Genomic DNA, 16322 nt, shown 5'->3' with positions numbered 1-16322 from the left:
AAACTGCGGAACTCTAACATTACACTAAAATGGGATTAGCTGGAGTAAAAGTCAAGCAGAGATTTGGCCTAGATCCTAGAAACACGTCATGGTCCAATAATACCGACCGTTTTGGTCATCAATACCTCGAAAGAATGGGCTGGAAACAAGGAAAGGGATTGGGATTGGTTGACCATGCCACCACGACCCACGTCAAAGTGCACATCAAAACGGACAATTCCGGCTTGGGATCCAAGTTGGCGAAAAAAACGAAAAAAGATGAGTTTGATAGCGGCGAGTGCGCTGGACTCGATGTTTTCCAGCGTATCCTAGGGCGCTTAAATGGAAACCAGGATCTGGTAGACCGCGAGTTGGAAAGAAAGAGAAATGACAACATCATCAATGGTAAATGGGGTATGCACTTTGTTAAGGGCGAAGTTCTTGAGTCGACGTGGAACGCCGGCTGTAAGAAGCTCATGGCAGAGGAGGCCAAGCAAACGAAGAGAAGAGCCTCGGAAGTTGATACTGACGCTAGAAAGAAGCTCAAGGTTATAGTGAAAGAGAAGAAGGATAAGAAAGAGAAGAAGGACAAGAAAGAAAAGAAGGAGAAGAAAGAAAAGAAAGACAAGACAGAGAAGAAGGAAAAGAAGGAGAAGAAGGAGAAGAAGGAGAAGAAGGAGAAGATAGAGAAGAAGGACAAGAAGGAGAAGAAGGACAAGAAAGAAAAGAAGGAGAAGAAAAACAAGAAAGACAAGAAAGATTCGGACAAGTCTCCCTCTGCAGAAGTAACTAGAGACGAGATGCTTCAACCACGAACCAGCACAGGACAAATAGCTACGAGATTGTCAGCGCGCAGCAAATGGATCAAACAAAAGCGCGCGTCAGTCATGGATGCCAAGGCTCTCAATGAGATCTTCATGATTACCAACAACTAACTACATAATGCATTTAACACGGAATAAGCCTTTAGGCCAGAGCTTTTATTTATACAAAGAACGATGTAAAACCGCCAGCAACAGTGAGCACAATACTGAGAGCAGTAAGGACAGCGTTGGTCGAGGCAGGTTGAACAGCGTTACCAGCGTTCTTTTTGGAAGTGGAAGAAGTACCTTGAGAGCTGCCGGAGCTGGAGCCAGAGGCAGAGCCAGTGGAACCGCTGGAGCCAGTTGCCTTGGAGTTGGCAGAAACGGAGGAGACGACAGCCTTACAGGAGCTGGCGGCGCTGGCAGTGGAAGAAACCAAAGAAGCAGAGCCAGAGAAGTCACAAGCATCGGCACGGCTGTTCTGGGAAAGGTAGTACTTGTTCAAAACGTAAGACAACTTATCCTTGTCGTTACAGAAAGAAATGGAACCGTAAGAACCAGTAGTACCGTTAACTGCAACAGCGGAACAGTCGATGTTACCACAGACGTGGCCGAACAACTCACCGTAGTCCTTGGAGCTGACCTTGTCGGAGACAACACACTGCAAGGAGTTGGTAATACACTCACAAACACCCTTGTCTGGACTAGGAGGCAAGGATGGAGAAGCGTTCCAGTTGGCGCCAGGAGGAGGACAAGCCATGGTAGCAGTGGCAGCAGCGCCGACGTCAGCAGACTTGGCGTAGGTGGGCTTGATGGCGTTCATCTCGGAGGCGTAGTACTGGAAGTCGTCCATGGTCTTGACGCTGGAACCGTCAACGGAGACGAGACCGTAGTTGTTCTCCTCTTCGAAGTACATGTAGACAATACCACCAGACCAGACGTTGGTCATCTGACTGCTGAAAATGGTGCCGATCTCGCTGAACTTTCTAGGTCTAACAGTGTTACAGCCGTACTCGGAGAAAAAGACAGGAATGGTCAAGTTCTTGTACTCGTCGGTTCTGTCCTTGTAACCAGAGGTAGCGAAGGTGGACTCACCACACCACTCGTACATGTTGATACCAAAGAAGTCGGCTCTCTCCTCGAGCTTACCACAGGCAAAGTAGTCGGCAATTGGAACTCTGATGAGGTCGTCGTCGTTGGACGAGTAACCCACAGGGAAGGACCAGCCCTTGGACTTGATGTAAGCCTTCATGTCTCTGATGGCAGCCTTGACAAATGGAGAGGCACCGGTGTTGGTGTTGTTGTTGGTGACCTCGTTACCGGCGAAAAAACCCAAGACGTTGGAGTAGTTGGCGAACATGTCCACCACAGAGGTGTATCTGTTGTACAACTCCAAGTTCCATTCGGGGCTGTCTCTGTTGATGGAGGCCTTTGGCTCGGAAAGATCGGCAATAATATAGATACCAGCATCAGAAAAGGTCTTCATGCACTCATCGTGGTTCTTGGTAGGATCGACGGCATACACTCTCAATGCGTTTGTGTTGGACTTGATCATGTACTCAACGTCACGCTTGCATGCAGCGCCGTCGGCCAATGGATCGTTGTAGTCGGAAACATCACCGGTGGAGTTGGATCTCTCTGCGGTGTTCTGTTGGTAGGCGATACCTCTAATCAAGAACTGAGATCCGTTGTTCTTGAAGAAAAACTTGTTGCCCACGACTTGCACGGCAGGCAAGTCTGCGGCAAGCGCCGTAAAGACGGAGAGGAAGAGCGAGAGAATCCAGACGACCGCCTTCATTATGTGTTTTCAGAAAGAGTGTAGTAGAATAAAAGGGCACGGTCGGGTGCGCGATAACAGAGGCTTTAATAAAAACGCGATAGGGGCACGCTGCATAAAAACGGCGCTTTTTTTAAATGGAGCATTTGCAATGCACAGGCGGAGTTCTGCTGCAAGGAAAATCATAGCATTATGACGGAGATTTTGCAGCCTTGTTGCAGCAACTGCAGAAAAAGAAAGGTGGTTCTGCAGAGCGGCAGTGCTTAATTGGCGCTAGTGTGCAGACATGACGGCACTTACGAAAGTACCTTGCTTGTGTGCAGTATAGGCCTGCAGCCAGCGAGCGACGACGCATCCGCCATGTTTGGGTGTGTATTGTAGGCACCTCTACCTTGGTCGAGTCTTTCCTGATATTGTACAGTCTTTTCTGGGGGCTGTAATGAGATCATCCTGACTTCACGGTGCAGAAGTTTCCTGGCCTAGAACAATGGGGAGATTTTTTCTCAAAAGCGAATAAACTCGAGCACGAACGTCCGTGTCAGGCAACCCCAAGTGTTTCGCCAGTGAGCAAGAAAATTGGTCGCACAATGCATTTCGCGTCGGCCAAGACTGGGCCTTGGCCCTGGTGACGCGGGCTGCAAATTTCTTGTGCTGCGGAAAACGCACCATGGCTGTGCAGTTATTTTAGGCGGCAACACGGTTGATCCGGAGCGACAGTGAATGTGAAAAATTGGAATGTTAGGAGAGTCTAGAATTGTTCGGGACGTGGTGGGGAATGGAGACGGTCTGAGGCAGGGTATGGGGGTCAAGGTGAGGATTGGCGGGAGAATCTATTTCTGAGCATTGGGTAGATATTTTTTTGGCAATTTCTTTTTCTTTTTTTGTTGTGGGTTTCGTGTTTCGAATTTGTGACGCGTCCTCGGCCCTTCTCCACTGTTGTTCCGATTTGATGTCTGTTTTTCTTGTTGGTTCTTGGCACGTCAATGCTTGACAAGTGAACAGTGTTGGCTTAGACTTTGGGAGCTTATCGTAGAACCAATCAGTTTCTTTTTTTTCCAATTCTTTTCTGTAATTTTATTGGTTTGTTTGTTGTCAGTTTGTTGCATACTCGATCGCAGATGTCGTTCAGTTTGACGTTCTGAGATCGAAATCTGGGTTCCAGGCGCTCTAAGACAAAATTCGGACTTTTTCACGGTTAGACATTTTTGAACGTTTTTGTAAGACTTGAATTATTTAGTTCTCATAAAAATTCCCGTTCCGGTAAGTGCATGTCGCTGTCTGTTGAGTTCAGTCCATGTTCATGTATCAACGTAGGCGTAATCTTACACACGAAAAATCAGAAGAAAATATTCAAGATCTTACTTGCGCTCACCTCGCGTAGTTTCATTTCTTTCATAATTATGTCCATGTTATACCACTGTTTACTTTTCGCAAATTGGCTGCAAATTCACGTTTGTACTAGTACCCATACTCTACCACAATGAAGCTCAAAACAATCCCGCTTCAAATATTCCTCCTATTTCTGCCCGCCATGGCGTTCAACGAGATGGGCTCCTACAAAAACCCAAACCCCCGGCCCTACGACAATTGCGACGCCAAAGACCTCATTCAGTTGTCGTCGTGTTGTAACGACCTTCTCTCCAATTTGGACGACTGCAAGGCGAACGATTTGGCCTGTGAGTGTTGCGCTCTTCAGAACATGGACCGCCTCTGCTACAATTTGTGTCCCGGCAATCCGTCGGCCAACTTTCTTTCTGTGCTCTTGGATGATTGTGCTCCTCTCAACGACGTCAATGCCTGCAACATTCCTTTCAAGAAAGTGGACGGCGAACGGCAGCAAAACTACAGACAGCGCACCGGAGACTCGGCGCCCCTCCAGCCTCCCTCGGCAAACTTTGTCTCCATTCTCTCAAAGGCAAAGCCTCCCCAAGACGAGCGCCAGGAACAACCAGTCAAACCTAAGCCCAAGCTCAGATTAATCAAGTCGAACATGACGCTCGAGCAATTGAGCAGCGGCGCCCGGCGCCGTTGGGAAGACCTCGCGGAGAAAGTGGTGTTCACGCTGCGCTTCGTTTGTTTCTTACTCCTATTTGTGTTGTGATTAATGATACTTACTTCTCGTGCGTCTCGTAGATCCAGTCGAGCGTGTGCTTGATACCGTCTTCAAGACTCACGGCTGGGGTGTAGCCCAAGATCTCCTTGGCCTTGGTGATGTCGTGGTAACGCGTGGCGCAGGTGATTTTTACTCTGAAAGGGGTCAAACCTGGCTCCTTCTTCAAGATCTTGGACACGTACTCAGAAAGATAGCCCGCCACAAGCGCAACAGGGCGACTCAAAACAATGTTGTACTTGTCGATGTGTCCGTCTGCCTTCCAAACGGTTCTGGCCAACGTCCAGAAGTACACGGGACAGTCGTTGGTGACAAAGAACGTCTCGCCGCCGAGCTTGGGATCATACTCAGCCTGTAAGATTTTCTGTGCTGCCAAGACGTGTGCGTCGGCCACGTTGCCTGCGTACGTCCAGTCGAACAAGTTGTTGTTGTCTCCCAACTGGAACTTGGACTGGCCCAACCGTGCCGCCGTCCGCAACCCGGGAACCAACTGGCGATCGCCCGGGCCGAAAATTCCAGCAGGACGCAAGCACACGGTAAGAAGGTCCGCGCAGTTGGCCCGCATAACGGCCTGCTCCGCGGTAGCCTTAGTCTCGTTGTACCCATCCATATGCACCTCAGGATAAGGCCACAGCTCGTCCCCATTGAACACATCCTCTCCGTTGAACACGACACCAGCAGACGACGTGTACACCAACGCCTTGACGGCCAGGGCCTTGGCGACCTTGATCAATACCTGCGTTCCTACCACATTCACCTTGTGGTAAATATCCTGGCTCATACCATGAATCGGAGACGCTGAGTGCACGACCACGTCACACTTGGACTGGTCGATCGCCCTCTTGACATCGGTCTCGCTGGTCAAGTCTCCCTTGTGGAAGATCACCTTCTTTTTGTCGAAGGTGAAGTATTTGGAGATGGTGTCTGGAATCGGACGAATATCGAAGATATGGATCTCGGTGTTTGGACAGTGCGTATAGAACTGCTGCACCAAATGCAATCCGAGGAAACCGGAGCCGCCCACGAGCAACACGGACAGAAGATCAGACATTGTGTTGTGTACGAGTGGTACCAGTCGCGAGATACGAGGTGGTGCATGATACTATATCGGGTGGAAAATCGTATACGGTGGGAGAGGAAAATTGATTGTTTTCTTTTTTTGTTTTGTTTGTTTTGTTTATTATTTCTAATTACTCGTTTGTTGTTTTGTTGCCGTGGCTGCTCTAAATTATTTGCTGAGATGCTCAGTGTAGGTTCTCGAGTTGGCATGGGTGCTTGTATTACTATGGTCGTGCCAACCAGATCCACAATGCTTTCGAGATATGGATCTGTCGCTTGTGCTTTGGTCTCTCTGACCCTCACGAGCCTTTTTGGTTGCGGCATTATCAGGCACTCTTTCTGGATACCTGTGAAACAATCTAGAACTGGTACAAGCTTTCATACACCTTCACCTTCTCGTCATCCACCTTCTCTGCAATCCTCGGAATCGATGCAAATGCAAGGTTTTGCTCGTAATGGCTGCCATTGACACCGTTGGCCTTCTGCGTCTCTCCTGCAAAAACACTTTTACTCGTGTTGACCGTGGATTCCTCGGCGCTCACACCATTTTTTCTATCACCTACAGTATTTGTGGTGTCTTTCTGGCCGAATTTGAATGTGGGCTGCGTAGAGCTCAGCGCTCCGAACATGGATCCTGCCAGGCTGCCAGAGGATGCAAATAATGGAGCAGTTTGAGCCGTGTTTTGTGGACCTGTGTTGCCTGATATGCTAAAACCAAACTTTCCGTTGGTGGCTTCCTTCGAACCAACAGAGCCAAACGAAAATTGACCTTTGGGCTGCTCTGGCACCTGCTGGACTGTGGAATCAGCGCTCTTGTTGCTTGTTGCACCGAAATTGATGGTGGGCTTGCTTTCTTGAGAAGCATTTGGGGTAAATGTGTTCAAAGCAAAAGGCTTGCCAGCCACATTCTTTGATGATTCGGCATCGCTTTCCTTCTTCTCAGACTGAGTCGAAAAGTTGAACGGAGAAGATGTAGAAGGCTTCTCGGTTGCGAATTTGAACGCAGACCCGTTGATAGTCTGAGACTTTTCAGAGCGATCTTTTGTAGAATTCAGTGAATCTACTGGTGCTGTGAATGTTGCTGGGTTGGAGTTCAGCTTTGCTGTTTGTGAGTTCAGGGAAGCAAATGTAAACGATGGCTTACTGTTGTGGCCCTTATCCGACTCTGATTTGGAAACGCTGAATAATGGTGCAGTTTCTTGTTTAGGTTCAGAGCTCACTTTCGTTCCAAAACTGAATCCGCCAGTTGAGCTTTCAAGCTTGGCATCAGGCTTCTGAGGCGATTTGTCGCTAATGGAGACTTGAGGCTCCTTAATTTGTGGATCTGATCCAATCAGACTAATGTCTTCAAAAATCGAAGTGGAGGGTTTGGAATCTTTCATGTCTGCCTCCAAAGCTTCGGTCTTACTGTGAAGTACAGTGCTTGTAATATCTGAAGCACTGAGATTAGATGAGGGGCGTGACACTTGCCTGCGCTTAGGTCTGAAGTATGGGTTGTGAAGAGGCTTGACCGTGGACGATTCTTCGGTTCCTGGGACAGACTCTGCTTTTGCCAGCGAAGCTTCATCTCCGTCAAGAATTGACAAGAGAGCATTCGCCGTTTTGCTCTTCGGTCGAAAAGGCTCAGCTGTGGGCTCTGGAGCTGTGGAATCTGCAATAGCAGATGTTGAAACGTCTACAGTGGAGACTTGCAGCTTATCTAAAGGTGCAATGCGCCTTAGCTTGCGTGCAGCAAAATTTGGGGCCTTGATTCTAGTTTGGTATGGCGAAGGAAGGCCTGAGAATTTGTATACTCGCTTCATGGATACGTTAGCCCTGGAGGTATTAGACTCATTGAATGTGTGATAAGTGGGCTTGTAATCTGACACGGCAAAGGATGAGTTGTTCGAAAACATGCTCGTGTTTCTGAGTTTGGTTTGCGAGTAGGGCGCAAAGGTATGGTTGTGAGCGGCAGACTCATTCATTTGTGTGTTCACGGAAGCATCTACATCTTCCTTGGGTTCTACAGGTTTGTCATCGTGTGGAAGCGTGATATTGGCCTTGGATCGTTCCAAAAGCGACATCACCCCCTCATATTCCACCTCGGTGATTGGCTTATCGCCTTTCTCCTTGAAGAACGCAGATAAGATGCGGTTTGGGTCCTCGCCCTCTGTGGCCGCCTTCTGCGGCGAACTCATGGTCACAGACCGACTCAAGTCTGCCAACAAGGTATTGGAGTGTAGGGCTTGCGGCGTTGCCGTCGTGAAATTGCGTTGCTTGTGGTTTTGGGCCTGTTTTGGTTCCGGCAAGGTTTGTTGCGGTGAAGGGCCAGAAAAGTACCGTTTCACGCGCGAGAAAAGACCGCCAGTAGACAGAATGCGACCGGAACGATCCCGGTACGCCTTCATCACCCTACGGTTGTCCATGTTGGCTGTGGGTGAGAATTGGAGGAGTTGATTTGGAGAAATGGGGGAGGTAAATGAGGTAGCCGTCACGTGAGCAATGATTTGGTGGAAAAGATGGATAACCAGAGAAGAGATGAATATTTGTTTTTTTTTCAAGGAAGAAATTTGGAAATACTTTTGAAATTTTATGATAGATTGCGGTAAGGGGGGTTGGTATTGCTTTTGGCATGCTTTGGCAGGCTTTGGCCAGTAGCAAAACGTTGAGAAGACCGGTACTGTTTATGTGTAGCGGGAGATTTCCTTAGATTTCATCACCAAATTGAAAACTGAGCCTGACCTCAAAGGGCACTTGAATGTGGTTTTAGTTGTAGGACCGTCGGACTTCAAGTGGGTATTCCTTCAGAAGGTTGGTGAGACGAAACCCACAGGTCATAGGGCCTTAACTGATTGAATTATTAGATTTCCGATTCGATTTTGTTTCAAATAAAATCTGGTTCGTGGATCTATTGTTTCCTGTTTGTATTCCTCTGCCGGTGTCCTACTGGCCTTCTGTCTTTTGTCGTTCTGAATAATCAATCACTCTCAATGACAGCTTTAAAAATTCAGGTTTCATTTATTTGTTGGAATTATGGTGTTTAATTTTAGTGAATTCCATATACAGTCGGAGAAATCACTCCTCGCTTCAATCTGAACGCCGGTGCTTATAGAAATTTGCAGCCAGTTTCCCAATGTGGATGGGTAAAACTAATTAATCATATTGATGGGTAGGAAGGACGGAGGAAAGCAGATTTTTAATAAACATATACCCAATTTGTTTATTCTTTTCGAATAAATCAAAATTGAAACACTGTTCTTCCAGACAACCGGTACACAATTCATAGATTGTAATTTTATGAGAGTTTTCAGTGGTTCTACAAAACACAAAGTCCACGTTTAAAGCACTGGAAAACATACAACTACACTCAATTTCATAACAAAACAACAAATAAAAAACGATCATTCAAATCATTCCCGTCTCCTCATTATCATTTCTCACTTTCTTACACCAATTCATCGTTCTCTATCTACTCCATCGCCAATCCCATACTAACCCTGGGGTACCTACGATTCAGCCCTACATCATCAACAAATACACTTGACTCCTTCAAATTGTAAGAAGTGATCTCCAAACTGCACTGAAAAAAGAGTCACTTATCCGATTTCTAATCTATTACCTCACCGGTCCCTCAATCCATTCCAATATACCCTCCACATCCTTTCCACACCATTTCTACATGTCGCCAATGCCTGATGGACTACATCTATGACTCGGACCCAGAGACGGCACCGCCGCCGGTGCCGGAGTCGGCCATTGACTTTGTTCGGCTCCGAGAATCCTACTGGAAGCTCTCTGAGGAGACACGGAAGGGTCTACTACTCGAGACGCGAGCGTCCGCTTTGGAACGTGTGTTTGGCATTCTCGAGCTGCTGCCGCTTGATAAGCCGTTGCTGTTGGGTGTTCAGAATCATCCTTTGGATGTAGGAACTGGCGAGAGTGCTTTCTCTGTGCTTCAGTCCAGCCCTACTCAAAACCAGTTTGTAGAAGCCACCTCTATTCCTACGACTCAGACTATTGGAGATCAGTCATCAGAAACTGGTTCTTTATATGAGGATGCCGTAAGTCACGTTCAGCCAACATTTGTGTCTGCTTTAGATAAGGAACTGCAACAAGTTCTTCCGCCTTTAGAAGACGCTTTTGACGAGCAGAAGCCGGAGAAAACAACCCAAACTCAAACATCCGCCGATATCGGCCATTCGGCCGGCTCGCCAAATCAATTCCGTATACCTTCAAGCCCTCAACCTATTCTACCCTCTGAACAGTCTCACGCGGAGCCGCCCGAGAGCGAACCCCAACATCCACTTCCCCAGTCCTCCGACGTCTTTGCAAGACCAAGAAGTTTGCGTAGAAGAACCTTTGCTAGTGTCCATCCTTACATTGCAGATCAGGCTGACTACCTCGAGATCTGCTCCATCGAGAGCATTAATGAGATGTTCACTGCCGAGTCTGATCTTTCCAGTGTAGTCAAAACACTCAACCACATGTATTTGCGGAAAAAGAAACGATATCCAGATGAGGATAGATACAGATCCGCCAACTTTTATAGACACTTAGGCAGATCTAAACTGTTGGCCCTAACAGGTGACCCTGATGCCCAGCCAGAGAACCCTCACATGAGTAGCAGTCAGGTTTCTGATGCAAACTTTGAGGTGGAACCTGAATCAGAGCCCAACCCTGTATACCCGCTGACTGATTTTAACATTCCTCAATCCCCGGATATATTATCTAGACTCGATCCAGATCTTTCCAGCAGTGATGATGAAGAACTCGGATTAAGATCTACTTCACGAAACGTCGTATCTTCTCACTCGGAGTCTGGCTCTGACTCAGAAAAGCTGGCAGACGAAAGAAATGAGTCGGAGCAAATGATTCGAATCGGCGGCAGGTACAGAAAATTATCAAAGATTCTAAAAGGAGTGTTGCCCGAATCTGCAAGACGTTTGAGTATTTTCAAACCGGACGCTCCTCGAAAAAAACGAAAGGCTAAGAGCCGTGAGATCACACCTCGGAAAGGACTCGCACAAAAGAAGTTCGGAACTCGCTCTGGCCAGTCTGCAGAATTGGAACAGGAGCTCAGGAATTCTATTGCAACAGAAGAACCAGAAATTGATGCTCTAGTGACGCCGTCGCGGACTCAACCTCGTTTAGTCGATCTCGCCTCTAAACCGAGGGAGCCATCTGTCTCGAGTGACCCATCGCGATGGCTTGACTCGGTAGACTATTCTTCATTTAGTGAAGAGTCCGATGAAAATGATGAATTCTCTAGAAGTGGCCTGCCCTCATTCAAATCATCTTCGTTTGAAACTTCCTTGGAGTCCCCTCACCACGATAGTATTCAAAGGACCAAGTACAAATCTCCTAATGTGAATAAAATTCGGAGACTGAGTACAAGAGGCAAGAATTCGCATTCACCAGCAAATCATAAAAGAAACCCCCCTGTTAAGCGGAAGCGAGCTCCTACATTAATTAAGAGGAATTTTCACCAGGCGAGACTCAACATCAAAAGGATTAGCCAGCCGATCCGACCTCAGAAGCATGCAATTCCTGAAAAAATTGCAGATGCTTCCAAAAAGAAAAGGAAGCCTTCTCTGAACGAAGATAAACACCACGGACGCTTCACAGAGTTGGATTTTAGAAGAGATCCCAACACAAGCACGTTCATTTATGAGATTGAAAGCACTAAAAAATTTGTTTCTGCGAATCCTTCTTCTCGCCCTTTCAATCAGAACAACTTTACTCCCACTAGAGAAGGCTTGTTCGCGGAGAACGGCTTTGAATCCTCGAACCCTTTACTCAGTGCTTGCGACTTCACGAGGCCCAACTTTTTGCACGAATCAGTAGATTATTTACCAGGGGAGGATAGCGTGTCAATTGTTTTGTCACACAGAAATTTCACTTTTGGCTTGTACCTGTTGAACGACTCCAGATCACGCTTAATTACCGTCATGAAATTGCTATTTTTGACTATACAGAAGACTGACCAAGTTTTCAACGAAGATCATATGAACGGCATCTCTCGAGCCTTGATCGGATTGATGAAGTGGCTCGTAATTTCCCAAGAAAACCCTTCTCCTGACCTCTTCGCCACTCTAGGGCAAACACTAGGCTTATTCTCCAAATTTCAGAGAAGAGAAGTTAATCGCCTCCAAAGTTCTATTCATAGTCAGCTTTTGTTTTTGTATTGGCTACTTCTCAAACTTGAGGACCGCCATTCTCCACATTCAACAGATGACTCCCACGCCAAAGACCTTGTGAAATTTAGTGAAGATTTTTGGATCCGTTTCTTCCTGTCATATCTGGTATATGATGTGAGAACAGCAATGGAAAGCTCAAAGAGCAGCAACATTTACAACGCAGTGTTGGTTTTGCGAACTATTTATCACTCGAATGTATCGGAATGGTGGCTTTCCATCAGTAACGCGATATCGGAATTAGTCATGATAGACAATTCTTCTGATTTAATTGACTTGGTATACTTCCTCGCCTCATTGAAACCAGCTACTAGCTTCAATTGGTCTCCATTTTTGGCACTTTTGAAATCTCTTGGAGACTCGCTGGATTCCAATCCGTATCACCACTATATCAATGCTTGTGAATCTGCGGCGCAAAGATTGGGCTGGCCCCTTGAAGAAAGACTTTTTACGTCTTTCTTTCTTTCTTGTGCTCACAGAAAATTTGCAAATTTTGAAAATGAGAGTGATACTCCTGAAGTCATTACCGATGTTGTTAAATCAGCGAGTGAAATCTCAGACAAAACTGTTTTCGATAGATTCTTGGCTATGGTGTTTCGATACATCTCGGACCTTGATTCAGAACGTGAAGTGAAGAGGCTTATTTCAAAATTGCTACCCTCAAGCAAATTTGTGTTCAAAAGCAGCCATCGTTGCAGAACAAGTTTTGTGAATCGTGTCAATTTGGTTCTTCTCCTCAGCCTGATTTCCACTATCGACCTCAGTTTACAGATCAGTAGTCTTGTTGAACTGATCATGGACTCTGGAGATTGGAAAATTGCTTCAAAAGCATCCGATGCCATCGCAGCTTTTTGCAGAATTCAAATACTGAAGCAGAGGGAGGTTTCTGCTGGAATGGCAGTTTTAAGTCTAAAATTGTCGGTTGGATCTTCCAAAGCCCGAGTGCTTGCTAATAAAGCCATCAAGCTAATTAGTGAAGTGTGTCAGTCACTGCGATCTCCATTTGAGAACATGATTTTCTTGTTTCGAATCTTTTCAATGTCCAACATCGACTCAATTTCCTCTGAGGGCAAAACGAGGTTCTTAGGCTTGATTGTACACGCAACTCAAAATCTTGAGCTCTCGGATAATATTATAAGCGAAAGAAACACCATCGAAGTCTTCCAAAAGAATCTCATGTCGTTTTTATCCGTTCAAATGAATCGTGCAAATTCAACTAATCTAGAGCACTCCCGCTCAATCATCGAAATGTGTATTCAACTCTGGAACACAAGCGCAACATTGTTGAAGAATAGACATTGGAACGTGATGATGTTTCAGAAGTACTCGTACATGGGAAACGCATATCTGCGAGAAGAATTCCTCTGTTTTTTTATTCAGGAGTTTCTTCATGGAAACGAGTCCACGCTCAGCTACGATGTTGTGGTTTCCATGGATAAATTCTTCCTCAAACCGTTCTGCGCTCCCACAGTCAGCACGTATGTTCTCAATTTGTTTTGTCTCTTATCTCGCGACTCACGTTCCATTTTCTCACTAGGATCAAGCAACTTCGAAAAACAGACACTATTTTCTTTACTGGCGAACAAACTACTGATAATTTCGGCTATTTTGAAGAACCTCCCACACAGTTTGAAAGTTCCATACGCAGAGAGGGAAGGTTTGGTAACACATTTATTTGATTCACTTCTTGAAGAGTATAGAATCCACTCATTGCTACCAGGATATGCAGAATTTTGCAAGAAAGTCTTGCTGACTATCCAGACTCATGGAATGTCATTCATAAAGAACGTCCAAGCTTTTCAACAGTTTGCGTCGGAATTGGGACTTACGAAAATTCTGACTCTAGTATCGTGGTCCAATTTACGGATGAGCGAGTCTTTGACACATTTAAACCGCGAATTCTCCCAATCGCTCGTTCGAAACTCTACACCTCTTTCTTCTTTGGAGCCTTGGATTCACGATGTAAAGGGTGATGCTCTCATTACCATTATCGAGTTGTATGCTTTAGAGAGCCTTCGCGACCAGAATTATTGGTGCCACCTCTCTTTAGCTCTTGAAGTCTTGTTGCGCCGCCTCGAAGCCTTCGAAATGCCACTACGTGAAATTAGATTTCTCGAATTGATGAACTCACTTATAGGAATTGGGTCTTTCTCGACGAGCTCAACAGTATTCGAGTCCAAGTGCGAGTCAGTGTGTGCGCAGATAATCCTGTTCGGCTCTCGTGCTCATGATGGATACCAAGAACAAGAGGAAATCAACATGTTGGCCTCTGACTTTTTCCTTTCTCTTAACGGAAGGCAAGTGCGGCTGGAGCTCTATTTCTCTACCGTTAGATCCTTAGATTTCTCGTTGTCAGATCTACAGAATCGCCATTCTGATACGCCGATGCCTTCACAAGTATACAGATCTTCATTAGCCCAGATCACTGCTTCTATTTCTGAGTCAGATTTAATTGAGCGCTTCTCTCAAAAAACCGAGGAAATAAAACGAAGCGTCACTTCACGCCCCAATGCGCTGACAATAGACTTTCAATTTAGCTTCTGAGCGGAATATCATAATACCCCCAAACATAATTTATAGATTATAGCATTACCAATTTAGTATACACGAACCCAGAGAAGTCTTCTATCTTAATTCTCTTTGACTTTTGATGAGCTCGATTTCTGCTTCCAATTTGTCTTTAACTTTCTTTACCTCCAACAAAGCCACAACAGCTTTAGTCAACTCATCGTACTTGGCCATAGTTTTTCTCGTTGGCATGTTCGGTTTCCATGCTGTACCGCCCGCCGTTGGAATATCAAGTTCTTGCAACATATTGTTGACAGCTCTGAAAACAGACTGCCTCTGCTGGAGACCAGATAGTCTCTGAGTGGACCGAAGGATGACACCGGGGTTGATGCGCTCGTTTGCATGATAGAAGAGACCGTAAGCTTCTTCTTCTTTTGCTGTGAGTTTCTTTGATAGTAATTGTTGGATGGCGCTGTCCTCGGGCCTTTGGGGTTGCTGCTTTAAGTATCCAGACAAGTATTGCTGGAGATGTGTCTGGAAGTCCCGCTTGTGCAGAGATGAAGCTGCTACAGGAATTGGAGGTGGAACAGGATCGGAAGCCATTTGCAGAACTTTCTGCTGGCTCTTTTTCCGTTGATTTTTGTCCATGATCATTAACTGACTGTACAAATTTCCAAGACCTTGTGAAGACTGGTATTGTTGAACAGACAGGGCCGCCTGCGGCAGGTCTAGAAGAGAAAGAAGGTTTGCTCTTTCCATGAGCATCTTTTTTGCGGCAATTTCAAAGCGTCGAGCCTCAATCACAAGCAGGGACTCCTCTGCAATTTCGGATGGGGTACGTTTAAGCAAGTTCAGTAGATAATGTTTGCGCTCTATCTCTGCAGGCTTCAGGAATGCCTTCAAAGAGTCGATGAGAGAAGGATTTCCAATAGATTTATGGGTCATGATCATGAGGCACATAGCGTAAAATTGTTCTTTCAAGTCTTCCAAACTGCGGCCGTATTTCAGGGGGAAACGATCATTGATGACAAACCATTTGAGCTCAAAATTCTTACAGAATTCGAAAAGAAGCTTGGTTTCTTCGTATGTCCATGGCAAAGGACCAGAAGCTTCCTCTTCATCGACATCCATGGCGTCAATTGCTTCCAGTGGCTTATTTTCGGCCTCAGTTTCTTGCTGGTCGGCCAGTTCAGTAGGCTCCTTACCGTTTGAGGATACCAGGGGAGTTTCTCCAGACGCTTCTTTTACGCTGTCGTCTTTAGTTGGCTCCTCCTTGACCACAGTAGGGGCATCCTCTTTTTTCACAGTCAGCGCACTACTGGCGCCCAGTGGATTGGCCTTTTGGGCCTCGACTTTATTGTGGAGAGAGGTTTTGAATTTCTGAGCCATCTGTTTCTGTCTTTCTTTGATTTCAACCATAAATTGATTGAACAACTCCTCATCCACCATCTCCGGGATGTCGACGGAAACTACAAATTTGTCGAAATAGTACGGTTTATCTTTTGAGGTCTCCATCAAGAGCTCCTTCGCACCTTTTTCCCAATGGTGTAAAGTAGGCGCCTTTCCAGCTCTTTCGTTAGGAACAAAAGGCATCTTTGTCCATGGAGAAACACGCAGTTTCCTATCCTTCATCCTGTTGTTTCCCATGTTTACTAGAATCGGCGGAGTGTTTGCTCCGATGAGATTGTACAACTCACGAGAAATTCCCGATTTTGGAGCCGGAGCAGCCTCCGAACGTGCCTTTTTTTTGGCTGGCTGTGTGAGGTCGTCACGCTGAACATTGAGAACATCTAGCACGTCGTTAGCGGACATGCTGGTGGTTTTGTGAGATGTTGTTGGAGGGTGGAGTTTGGGGTAGGGAATATGGAGTAGGTGCAGGAGATTCGAAAATATACAACCGGAAGAAGTTCCAA

The 16322-nt window shown here is 46.1% G+C and overlaps 7 protein-coding genes across 7 annotated transcripts; 3 read left to right on the top strand and 4 right to left on the bottom strand.

Annotated features, from left to right (window-relative positions):
- Positions 1-29: 29 nt before the first annotated feature.
- PUMCH_003486 (uncharacterized protein) lies at positions 30-914 on the top strand (the record flags this gene model as incomplete). Its single annotated transcript, XM_063022451.1, has 1 exon — positions 30-914. The coding sequence occupies one exon, from the start codon at positions 30-32 to the stop codon at positions 912-914; it is 885 nt and encodes a 294-aa protein (XP_062878521.1).
- Positions 915-963: 49 nt separating this feature from the next.
- Positions 964-2580, bottom strand: PUMCH_003485 (uncharacterized protein; the record flags this gene model as incomplete). The annotated part of the gene is made up of 1 exon (XM_063022450.1): positions 964-2580. One exon carries the CDS (start codon positions 2578-2580, stop codon positions 964-966), a length of 1617 nt encoding a protein of 538 aa, XP_062878520.1.
- A 1459-nt stretch (positions 2581-4039) lies between these two features.
- PUMCH_003484 (uncharacterized protein) lies at positions 4040-4660 on the top strand (the record flags this gene model as incomplete). The annotated part of the gene is made up of 1 exon (XM_063022449.1): positions 4040-4660. One exon carries the CDS (start codon positions 4040-4042, stop codon positions 4658-4660), a length of 621 nt encoding a protein of 206 aa, XP_062878519.1.
- Positions 4661-4670: 10 nt separating this feature from the next.
- PUMCH_003483 (uncharacterized protein) lies at positions 4671-5720 on the bottom strand (the record flags this gene model as incomplete). The annotated part of the gene is made up of 1 exon (XM_063022448.1): positions 4671-5720. The coding sequence occupies one exon, from the start codon at positions 5718-5720 to the stop codon at positions 4671-4673; it is 1050 nt and encodes a 349-aa protein (XP_062878518.1).
- A 367-nt stretch (positions 5721-6087) lies between these two features.
- PUMCH_003482 (uncharacterized protein) lies at positions 6088-8133 on the bottom strand (the record flags this gene model as incomplete). The annotated part of the gene is made up of 1 exon (XM_063022447.1): positions 6088-8133. The coding sequence occupies one exon, from the start codon at positions 8131-8133 to the stop codon at positions 6088-6090; it is 2046 nt and encodes a 681-aa protein (XP_062878517.1).
- Positions 8134-9402: 1269 nt separating this feature from the next.
- PUMCH_003481 (uncharacterized protein) lies at positions 9403-14445 on the top strand (the record flags this gene model as incomplete). The annotated part of the gene is made up of 1 exon (XM_063022446.1): positions 9403-14445. The coding sequence occupies one exon, from the start codon at positions 9403-9405 to the stop codon at positions 14443-14445; it is 5043 nt and encodes a 1680-aa protein (XP_062878516.1).
- An 81-nt stretch (positions 14446-14526) lies between these two features.
- Positions 14527-16221, bottom strand: PUMCH_003480 (uncharacterized protein; the record flags this gene model as incomplete). The annotated part of the gene is made up of 1 exon (XM_063022445.1): positions 14527-16221. One exon carries the CDS (start codon positions 16219-16221, stop codon positions 14527-14529), a length of 1695 nt encoding a protein of 564 aa, XP_062878515.1.
- Positions 16222-16322: the final 101 nt, after the last annotated feature.

The sequence above is a fragment of the Australozyma saopauloensis genome, chromosome 4 (assembly GCF_035610405.1).
Source record: "Australozyma saopauloensis chromosome 4, complete sequence".
NCBI classification, from domain to species: Eukaryota; Fungi; Ascomycota; class Pichiomycetes; order Serinales; family Metschnikowiaceae; genus Australozyma; species Australozyma saopauloensis.
Note: the sequence above shows the minus strand (reverse complement) of the source record. Positions and strands in the feature narration are given on the sequence as shown.